Raw genomic sequence first — 11,830 nt, 5'->3', positions numbered from 1 at the left:
AAAGTTTTTAGATTTGGTATGGCTCATAATGCCTGCATATTTTCAAAACCCTGTCATCAGCCCAGCTGGCGTTGCTCAGTGGTTGAGCGCCGACCTATGAACCAGATCATAGTTCAATTCATGGTCAGGGCTTGGTCCCCAGTGTGGGGTGTGCAGGAGGCAGCCGATCAATAATTCTCTCTCATCACTGATGTTTCTCTCTCTCCCCCCTCTCCTTTCCTCACTGAAATAAAAAAATATATATATTTCTAAAATAAACCTGTCATCAAAATGAGCTGGAAAATACCACATACTTATATCCTTGCTGATATGATTTAATGGGGACATACAATATGGTAGATACTGGCTGGACACAGTACATTCCCATATGATCTTCATGGCCTATATTCCGAATCACCTTTTACTATAGCTGAGTATGTTTACCCACTACATACACTAGTATCACTTGCTAGACTGGTTTCACTTTTGTAAGAGGTGTTAGAAGTTGGCAAGAAGTGGTCACAATATTCATAATGCATTTATATTTAGGAATCATTTTTACAGAAACAAAGGTGATTATTTTTTATTAGAAAGGAAAAAAAAGCCTTATTTTAATACAATACCACTGCTTGTGAGAATGTACATCAAACCGGTCTTAAACAAAAAACATCACAATGACAGAAAATTTGATATATTAACATCTCTGAGGAGCCTGCAGCCAGGCCATTTGGAAATAAACATACAGCTCCCACCACCACCACACACAAATATGTACATGTTGGATAAGCAAAGGTTTAGAAAACACATTGGAAGAGAAGGGTGGACACAGCCATGTGTGTGTATGTGAGCATGTTTTCCTTAGGAACGTGTAACATGGTTTTCCTTCATTTTACTCAGCTCAAAGAAATTTCTCCATCTGAAACTATCTCATGCCTAACACTAAACAGAGGAAACAGCACAGGCAAGTTTGCATTTCCCTGGGAGCTGAGCTGTTCATTGGAAGTATAAAATGTTTTGCTTTTTTTTAGTATAAAATCCACACACAAACACAAGTTATATAATATAGTGCTTTGCCACTCAATGCAACATTACAAAAAGCCTTCCTTCTACACTACAATTTCCAGCTCTGAAGAGGAGTATAATGTGGAAGGTGATCGGGGCTTCCAAACTTTTCTAGTACTTCTAACGGGGGATCCAAATAGTACAATGTAGTTAGATGGACAAGGAACTATTTTCTTCCCACTGACAATGTGTCCCTGACCACAGACAAGCCCGTCGGCCACCTGCCAGGGTCCTAACACACAAGTCTCTTCTACTGGACCCGGCAGTTCTCGTTGGGCTTGGTGCAGGCTTCTGGGCTGGGGGCGAGCTGGCCGCGCTTGGACCTCAGGCCCTCCCTGGGGCTGCCAGCCGAACGTCTCTCTGGAAGATTACTGACCAAGAGAGGTCTCGCGGGGGGTTCTCGGAAGGTGCTGCCTGAAACCGCTGGGCTTTGCTGAGCAACCTTGACCTGCAACACAAGCACCTTTGTTAGAGTTTCGATCTCATTCACATTTGTACAGCATGAAGAATCCTTTGTCATCAAAATTTAGGCTATTCTTCTTCCCTAGGATTGGTACATAGTTTTACCATTTCTTCTTACCTAAGGACAGGCCCTATCTAACAGCTAGGACGATGTCAAACGGGACCTCTGACGAGTCACCTTGCAAACTGTCCTTGATGCCTCTGATGGGCAGAGACGTGCTCCCAAGGCCAGTGTGACACCATCAGACCAGAGGGCAGCTCTCTGAGGGCAAAGACAATGTCCTCCTTACCTCTTGTGCCCACAATATGCTTGACTACCCGGCAAACCTTCAATATACACCTCAGAGAACCCAAACCAGCTTTCGTTTACCCTAACTAAACCACTCTGTCATTCAAATGAGAATAATCCAAATGAGAAATACCACCTCCACAGCGTATAAGCTTGATCTACAACATTTCAATGGCCCACCACCTGTTCCTCATATAACGGCGCTTTTCTCCTGCTCCCTGCATCATTGTCAGCTTCCATATTGGATTTGGATTAGAGCTGAAGGGCAGCTATCTAATAATCACGTCTGATGATAGTAAATCTCCGTTCTGATGACCTGTCTTTTAAAAGCCAGAAGGGTCTCAGAAAATATGAGACGTAGAAGCCAAGGAGAGTCAAGACTTTTTTGAGGGTTACACAGTAGCGAAAGAAGACAGGGGGTGGGAGAGAAAGAGGAACAAGACAGCTGACGGGCACAAAAACTCCACTTAACCAAAGCTAAGGCAGGAGTGGGAGAGCCAGGTAGGAGGACAGGCCCTAACAAGGGCCACGCGTGCCCAGCACCGACTGAGAAGCAGCTTAGCGACAGTCACTTCCTGCGCGGCGGCCGCCAGGGCCCTCCCTCTGCAGCAGTAAGAAGAAAGAATGGAAATTATGTCTCCATTTATATTCTTTCCATAGGAAGAATGTGGCTTTAAAAGGCAGCTAAATACTTTTCATTACAGAAAACATAGCAAATCTGGCCAACAGATCAAATCCCTGGAAAGCTCGCCCCGACCTCAGATTATGTGCAGGACACGTAAAAGGAGCAGCAGCCCTGAAGGGCCAGGACCAGAACTCAGTGGAAAATCACCGTCATGGAAAGTTGAAGGGAAAAAACAGAGTTTTATGGTACTTTTTTAAAAAGTAGAAAGTGATATAAAAGGCAGGCGTTTCCCTTGAACCCATCAGATGCAGGAGAATCAAATTTCTAGGTCCACCATGGGGTGGGGGGAGGGAGAGAGAGAGAGATATCACATTGACTCTCTCTTCTGAGCTAATAAAATTTTTCCTTACCCAAGTTCAATAGCCAAGGTCCATCCCTGGACTTCCCCCACCTCTAGGTTCAATTTCTCTGATACTGGGTTGAGGAAATTAGAGTCTGTGATCAGTTTAAAACATGGATTTGATCCTCATGTTGGTCAGTTAGCCTCAGACTGTGAACAATGAGATGAGGTCAAATGCACCAAGTACTTAAACTCCTAAGGGCACAGAAACCCTGACTATCTTACAAACTATGTCTGCAGCCACAGGGGGAGAGGGCGAGGATGCGGACAGCTTGGTGAAAATGGACCTCATTAGAAGGAAAAAACTCAAAGTCCCACTAAAGTGGTGAGTGACTGATGCTGCAGTGACGCTTCACCATCCTCCCAATTCAGTGGCCCATCCACCGGCACCGACCAACCCCAGGTTCAGATCAAGTCCGCACACGTCAGGCTCCCTGGTCCCCAGCAAATAAACCCCCCCTGGGTTTATTCATCCAGAGACATAACAGAGACTGACCCTCACCTAATCTGCATTTCACCCACTTTCCCCTCTGAACTTGTCAGATATCACTGAGGGTCCTGCTAAATGACCTAGGGTCCTGCTAAATAACCTGGTCGACAAACTCTTTAGTCAACAGAGCCAAATATCAACAGTACAACGATTGAAATTTCTTTTGAGAGCCGAAAACCGACTTCTGCGCATGGGCCACGAAGTTTCAATCACACTGTACGTGAGCGTCCGCACGTGGTATTTTGTGGAAGAGCCACACTCAAGGGGCCAAAGAGCCGCATGTGGCTCGCGAGCCGCAGTTTGCCGACCACTGACCTAGAAAATCATCTTGCTCAAAACTCAAGCCAGTTGCTTCAGGCGAAGGCTTGTAGTTCTGGGTTTCTGAGCAGCCACTTTAGGAAAATGATGCCTTGCTCTGTATTTTTCAAACTGAATAATAAAATATGCTTAACAGATGAGGCAAGCATTTTATAAGGCGACTCGGAAAATGCCGAATTAAATTAAAATTCAGCAGGCTGGGTTTTGAAGTTTGCATCTAATCACGAAGTCTCCTATAACCTCCTCTCAAGAGGGACTCCCCCCCATTCATTTGCACACGTGCACAAAATTGCTTAGCAATTCATAACCGCTGGTGCCTCCTGCCGCCTGTAGCTAATACAGGGGTCACAGATCTGCAGGAAACCATGGTTACGACTTTGCGCTCAACAGATTCAACAGCAGTGTGGAGAGCAGGCCCCCTAGTGTGCAAAGCCTGTTTTCTAAAGATAAGCCTGAACTCCACACACAAACTGCCATACCATCACTTACTTCCTCATCAGAGGAGGGAAAAGTGATCCGTTGGTGATTTCGTGAGATAATTTCCTAGCACGCCTTTAAAACCTCTATTTATTATTGCAGTCACTTCAGGACAACAGCAACAGTTCCACCCATTCAACAAACATCTGTTGAATGTGAGATGATGCATTCGACTTGGGACACTGGGAAAGCATAAACATAATCAATAACCTCACAGCCCTAGCTGGTTTGGCTTAGTGGGTAGAGCTTCGGCCTGCGGACTAAAGGGTCCTGAGTTCGATTCTGATCAAGGGCAAATGCTCGGGTTGCAGGCTCGATCCCCAATAGGGGGCGTGCAAGAGGCAGCCGATCAATGATTCTCTCTCATCACTGATGTTTCTATCTCTTTATCCTTCTCCCTTCCTCTCTGAAATCAATAAAAAAATATCTTTTTTAAAAAAAGCTTACAGAACTCACTCTGCAATTCAGAAGGCAGACTTTCAAGCAGGCAATTACAATAAAGTGGACTGGCATATCATAATGGGAGTCTGGGGTACTTACTACCTAGTCATGATTTTCTGCTTTAAGAGCCAAATACTTCACTTGATCCCCTAAGTGTGGGACCAGCAGGATGGGTATTTGTGTGCACTGAGGAAGGAGCAGCTGCCAGCCAGCCATGAGGAACCGCCTGGCCCTGTCAGGACCTAAGCCTGACTCCTGGATTGCAGGTCAGGGCTCATCTCACAGGTAACAGCTTGGGTCGAGCTCGGAAGCTTCGCTCTTTAGAGCACTGGCTGCTTTATGGAAACGCTGTTGTATGGTCAGTGGAGAGCCAGGGCCTACCGCAGTATGCTCGCCGCAGTGTTTTGTTGTTACCAGCACCCAAAAGTTAAACCTAAATGTGAGAGGGAGAGGAAGGAATGGGGGTAATTGATGGAGGAGGGGAAATCCTTACACAAAATGACAGAATGTTTCTAATACAGACTTGAATGAGTGAAAGAAACTTTCAGACCTTTCCTCCTCACCCCTGAATTTTAAGAGCTCCTGGGTCAGAGGGCGCAGTGTCAAACCCTAGCCATGGTAACACTATCATTTGCTAGATTTCAAATGGCAGATACTTGTTCACAGGCGTTTACCTTTTGTGATCTGCTGCCACCAGCTGTTGGTTTGGAGGCCTCGGCCTGGTTCTCTTTGTGGATATTGGATGGGGATGGAGTTAACTTCTGGGCAGCAAGGCGGGGGCTGGTCCTAGTTGCCATGGTTGTTCTTCGCAGGACATAGGGACTTGTCTTTCCCGTTGGGATATCAGCAAACCCTAAGGACAAAAAAACTGCCTGTCAACACTGCTAGGTCCGATTCTATCCATAATGGAAAAGATATGCACTAGGTCACATTTTAACAGATAAGTGGGACTCCAAAACGCTTTCTCCTAGCTACAGAGAACAGAGATTAACTTCTCAGTTACCCTGGGAATTGTCACACTGAATAACTAACTAACTAACTAACATGTTTTCTCTTATTAGAAACATAAAAAACCACAATGGGAAAAGAAGGGGAAAACAGAAAATATTTTCCTGCTTCTTCTATGAGGATCTCTATACTTGTGTTTTTCTAAGATCGAAAGAACACACCAGGTAGGCCCTGTAAAATTTGGGTTAAAGGGGGTAGAGGAAGAGGGTAAAATGGAAAGAAAAAGAAAAATGAAAAGGCCAGTTGTTGTTTCTGGAGGAAAGTGTAAAATGCTACAGCTACTTCAGGTGACTCCCCTCGGGTGAAGACCAGGAGGGGCAGAGATCTGACCTTGCTAAGCGGGATTTCAATCTCACTCTGCATCCATCCCTTCCTTCCACAGAAGGACCCCACGTGACTTGTGATGACAAGAGAAAGTCAACCCAAGGACACTAATGGACAGGATTATCACACACTGTGAAGTGGCACTGACTAAACTAACTAAAGCAACATTTGGTTTGGTTTGTTTTTAACCCTTTAACTACAAATAAAAAACAGTAAGGAGAAAGAGATATCTCACTTTCTTGGAGTTAGATTTCCTAAGGGCTAGAGTTACTTAGAACAGTGCTTCTCAACCCATCTATGGCAAAGAAAAAGTTTTGATAATTTGGGGGGTGTTGGGGTCCATAATTTCTAAATCTGCTATGGAATGACACTGTTGTATAATACAGTAAGAACGAATCAATAGAGAAATGATTATGTGCTTAGATGTTGTGACAATGTCAAACTGCTATGAAAATTTGAAACTCTAACTCTTGATTTTTGTATATTGGTGTGTTCATTTTTTTTTTTTGGGGGGGGGGGCGGGTCATGAACCAGTAACAACAGTTCCCCGTCCCTGGGCCACACTTGGAGGACAACTTAATTAAAAAAAAAAAAAGCCTTGCCCTAGCTGGTTTGGCTCAGTAGATAGAGCATCGGCCTGAGGACTAAAGAGTCAAGGGCTCGTCCCTCAGTTGCAGGCTTGATCCCCAGCCCCAGCGGTGTGTGTGTGGGAGGCAAACAATCGATGTGTCTCTCACGTCAATGTTTCTCTCTCTGTCTCTTCCTTCCCTTCCACTCTCTCTCTTAAAAAAAAAAAAAAAAAAAAAAAGATATCAATGGAAAAAATATCCTTGGGTAAAGGATTAACCAAAAAAAAAAAAAAAAAAAGGTGGTCCATGGCTCCAGCATCTTCGGGTCCATCCTCCAGCCCTTGACTATAGACAGGAAAGCTAGGAGGGTGTCCTACAGTCGGGGACTTTCTAGCACAGGAATATCAAATTCCAAACAGGTTTCAAACAGTCACTCTGCAAATGGACCAGCCGTTTCTGTAGTGGGACATGAGCAACTAGGTCCTATTTGGTCTCATGACAGAAAGGAAAATACATGCCTTAAAAGCAGGCAACCGCTTCTGAACTTCAGTTCGTACAGTTGCACAATAACCTAAAACTCAATGCTTCTCTTTTGCATGGGAAATGCCATGTGGACTTTCAAAAGAACACAGATAATCTTGTTCTACAACTATGCCATACCTTTCTTAACGACTTCTGGAAGCCCCTCAGGCTCAAACTCGGCGTCTTCTGAGTCCTCTGCAGGGTGAGCGCCACTGCGGACCACCTTCCGGCTTCTCTTAGGAAACGTGTCTGGAGTGGATGGTGCTGTCCCTCCATCCTCCCAAATCCCACTGTTCCTTTGCCTTTTGCCTGAACCTTTACTTTGGCCGGATGACTTCTGCTTTTCAGACGATCCCGGGACAACTGACTTTGGCGAAGGAGAACTTTGAACATTAGGTTGAGATTGTTGTGTTTCTAACATCTCTTTGGCTCTCTCCAACTTCTCATAGCTTATAAGCAGGGAACAGTATTTATCCAGATACTCGTCTGCCTCCTTGCTTTTTTCTTCGAGGGTTTCTTTCAGTTCTTTCACCTCGGTCATTAATTCATCTACATTAGCATCCACAACAGGACCTGTCAGAAATCATACCGTGTCACTTCACATTCCTCTAGTTGACACCGGACATCATAAAGCAGAAAACCTTAGGCTTGTGTTTTTTTACTTTTTTTATTTTTTACAAGTTGGAGAGATATATCTATACATGTTCTTAGAGTTTAAACAACCCTCATTTGGGAGGGATCACATTAAGGTAATATTCTTATTAGGACAGCTTACATACCCAAATCTCAAGCATGTATTTCCTCCAGCCTATCAAACTTTCTTGTAGTTGTTCATGAGATCAAATGGATTAATTTAGCATATCCCTTATGATCCCAGTCCATTCTTTCCACCATACGTGAATGAACAACGTAAGTTGGTAAAGAATATAAAGTCCCAGTTGTGACGGCTCTGGGAGGCAGAAGGGGACCTGTGACAAGGCAGGTCCAAAACGCTCTGAAAACCATTTGTAAGCAATAGAGAGTCTGATGGACAAAAGCTTGGGGGAGGCTATGAAGTGGGAGTCTTGGCAACTCGTAGCTGCCATTAAATCCATTAGAAAACCTCCTTGGAGCCCCATATACTGAGGACTCTTCTCAGCGGGAAAGACCACTGGCATACCCTGCCCAGCGTGGTCCAGAAGAGCCACGCATACAATGCTCGCCACAATCTTCCCACACGGGCAGGCAGCATTCCCCTCGGGCATAAGTGGAGAAAGGTTTTCTTTTTTATTTTATCACCATGCCCAAAAATAAGCCTCCCATCCTCCCATGTGGCTGAGCCATGAGGATGGGCCCAGGACCACCAGAACCAGCTGTTTGTAAGTTGCCAGCACCAGCTCAGAGGCCATTCTGCCTGTGACGTAGGAGCTAATGAGAGGGACACCATCACATGAAAACTCACCCTGGAATGGCTCACTAGCAAAAAGTGCTGCCAGGCTTTTTACATTTCATAGAACAGATGTGACAATCCTATTTGAAAGTGCAGGGTTCATTCTGAATTCTATGAATGACCCCAAGCTGAGCACAAAATTCGAAACCTGGAAATGGACAACTGCTGAGAATCAGCGGGCAGTAATAAACAGAGTGCTAAAACCATGCCTGGCACACACACCAGCGAGCTGGCCTGACCATGCCCAGCTGACCCCACCTGAGTTTTGTTTCTCCTGTGCAGCATCTTCCAGGCGAGACAGCTCTTTCTGCAGCAGCTCCTTTTCCTCTTCCAGCTGCTTACAGGATTTGATCAACAGCTTGATTTTCCCCTGGGCACGCTCCTTTTCCTTCTTCAGCTGACTGGCATACTTTAGATTGTCCGTCTACAAAGCAAAACCTTGAATTTAAAACCTTCAACTTCTTTTAGTGAGCACATAGAAAAATAATCATGAGATATAACCAAGAATCACACATTGTAAATCTAAGATTATGTTCAAACTGAAACATCTAAAGATGAATGAAACAATTCACCCTTTCTACTCAGTTTTCCAGGTCTCCCCAATAGACAATGGTTTTGTCACTTCCCGTCTTAGCATCAGCAAGCACAGAGCATGGTGCTAAGATGATGTTCTCTTACGTGGCTCACGCTGCCTGTGTTTACCCAACACGAGGCAGGGATAAGAGTCCATGGACATATTCTTGGTGGATCAAAAATTCTCAGAGAATTATGTTCGCATTTGTAATCTCCTGCTGGTGCAAAATTTCAATACCTAAGATAGCATTTGTCTTAGTCACACCAAGTGAAGGCTAAATAACATTATGGCTCACAATACAAATTTAAATCTTATACATAGTTCAACTATAAAGTGAATAGAATGGCGGGAGAATTATGGCATCATGCACTTCTCAGCATTGCAAGTTCAAGCTCCGTCACCACAATTGCAACATCCTAAAAAAAACTCTGAAAATGATTTAGAGGCAAAACTTGATTGAATACCACAGTATTTCTAGTCTTTATTTATCCTACCTTGTGAGAACAGTCACACATTTTGCTACAGAAACAGGGATTGGTATGATTACTACCTGAGAGCCTGCTAGGATATTACATAATACTAGAGGCCCAGTGCATGAAATTCCTGCACACGGGGGCGGGGGGGGGGGGGGTTCCCCTCAGCCCAGCCTGCGCCCTCTCACAGTCCAGGAGCCCTCGGGGGATGTCTAACTGTCGGACATTCTTAGCGCTGCCCCAGTGGTGGGAGCCACTGCGCCTGCGAGCTGTGAGCCTGGCTTCGCTCCCCCTGTGGGAGCACACTGACCACCAGGGGGAAGCTCCTGCGTTGAGCGTCTGCCCCTTGGTGGTCAGTGCGCATCAAAGCAACCCATCATTCCACTGTTCAGTCGATTTGCATATTAGCCTTTTATTATATAGGAGGATGTGGCATGTGCATTGTATTATGTAATATCTAAAAAATGCAGAATTCTAAAATAAATTAGCTTTAAGAGTTTCTGGTAAGAGATCATGAATATATAAAGGCAAACCAAAGTATTAAAATAAAAGAACTTGAGCACCATAATCATGTTGCTAATGATTTAATTCTCTGTGTATTTCACCTTGAGATCCTGTATTAGCAATGTTGCAGTTCATCTGCACTTGTGAAATTTTCTATTTCTGAATCCAACCATAATTGGATTGGAGATGGATTAATTCCATTTCAACAATGCTTATCAACTGGTACCTCATTAAAATTACATGTGATCTGAATAGACTCAACAATGTACCATTTTGTACATGGTATGTACACAAACAGACATTCCTCACTGTAAAACTGTCAAAGATTAAAAAGGCAGAAAGTGAATAAAAAAGTAGACCTGAAACTACATCTATTATTAAAACTAGCATATCTCATTTTGTAACAGAACATCATTGATCATTAACGTTATTCTAAATTTTATGAGTATGTATTATTTTTAAAATATATATATTTTTTATTTCAGAGTGGAAAGGAGAGGGAGACAGAGATAGAAACATCAATGATGACAGAGAATCAGTGAGCAGCTGCCTCTTGCACGCCCCCTACTGAGGACTGAGCCTGCAATCCGGGCATGTGCCCTGACCTGGAATCGAACCGTGGTCTTCTGGTACATAGGTTGATGCTCAACCACTGAACCACACCAGCCAGGCTGGTGTGTATTTTACTGGTATATTTCCTTCACCTCGATAAGTGTATATGAGCAATAAACCTAAGAAGCTAATACCTAGTTTTCTGTTTGAATATATTCAATATACAATTAGTATCATAATCTTTAAAATTTAAATCATCTTTTAATAAAGACTTTTATGGGACAATATTTATTATCCAGGTTCATTATTATACATTCTGGATGGTATTCATTTTGTGAAAATTATCTGTAGAAATCAAAACAGCCCTTTACAAGTAGAATTCCTGAAGCACCACCTCCAGTCTAACCCTGGGACTAGTGTTCACCTCCTTTTTATCTAAAGAACACAGTTTTAGAATCCCTGCGTGGAGAGGAAGAGGAGAATGCACACCTACCTGTGCCTGACCAAATGCTCTGCCTCACCTTTGCCAAAGTGGGTTTGGTGACAGCAATGAACTTGGAGACCCATCAAGCAAGAATTTGGAATTACCACCAAGTTATTACTTAGGGGCCCACCCTAATTTGTCAGTGGTACAACTTTCACCTCCATCTTGAGAAGTCTTGAAGTAGTTTGAGAGGATTCGCTGAGCAGTGGATGAAGTTCATATATGCCATCAGACTGTAGGCCATCCACTGACTTTTAAAAATAACTCAGCAGAAAATTGATGAGTGATATTATTTATAACTGCAAAAACCTTTTTCACAAAAATTAAAATGAAACCTTGTAATTCAATACCATTAAAACCAGTGATGCTGCATAAGCCATTCGAGGTCATGAAGCAATGAGAAGTAAACATATTGCCTGGCTGGTGTGGCTCAGTGGTTGAGCGTAAACCTATGAACCAGGGGGTCATGGTTTGATTCCCAGTCAGAGCTCATGCCTGGGTTGTGGGCTCAATCCCCAGTGTGGGGTGTGCAAGAGACGTAGCCAATCAATGATTACCTCTCAGCTATGTCTCTCTCCTTCTCCCTTCCTCTCTGTAATCAATAAAAATATATATTTTTTTAAAAAAAGAGTAAACATACCTTGGTTCTCTTCAATTCCTCTAAAAGCTCGGTGGCTGCTTTCAAAGAGTTATTGAGTTCCTCTTTACTGGACTTCAAGAGGTCGATCTCCACCTTTTGGGAACTGAGGCACTCTTCTTTAGACGTCAACTTCTCCTGATAGGTCTGGATTTCCGTTTCATGCTGGGGCAGAAAATGCTACTTTAGGCAGGAGGCTCAGCTAAAAATA

At 43.7% G+C, this 11,830-nt stretch overlaps 1 protein-coding gene across 1 annotated transcript in view; it reads right to left on the bottom strand.

Annotated features, from left to right (window-relative positions):
* Positions 1 to 539: 539 nt before the first annotated feature.
* CENPF (centromere protein F) overlaps positions 540 to 11,830 on the bottom strand; it is a 54,191-nt gene continuing 42,900 nt past the window's right edge. The window contains exons 16-20 of the mRNA XM_080648249.1: positions 11,623 to 11,784; positions 8,654 to 8,819; positions 7,105 to 7,539; positions 5,218 to 5,396; positions 540 to 1,489 (exon numbers count right to left, since the gene is read on the bottom strand). Coding sequence (XP_080504375.1) covers positions 1,292 to 1,489; positions 5,218 to 5,396; positions 7,105 to 7,539; positions 8,654 to 8,819; positions 11,623 to 11,784 — 1,140 coding nt within the window. The 3' untranslated portion in view covers positions 540 to 1,291. The remainder of the gene's footprint in view (positions 1,490 to 5,217; positions 5,397 to 7,104; positions 7,540 to 8,653; positions 8,820 to 11,622; positions 11,785 to 11,830) is intronic.

This window comes from Plecotus auritus, assembly GCF_963455305.1.
Source record: "Plecotus auritus genome assembly, chromosome: 12".
NCBI classification, from domain to species: Eukaryota; Metazoa; Chordata; class Mammalia; order Chiroptera; family Vespertilionidae; genus Plecotus; species Plecotus auritus.
This window is presented reverse-complemented; position numbering and strand designations above follow the sequence as displayed.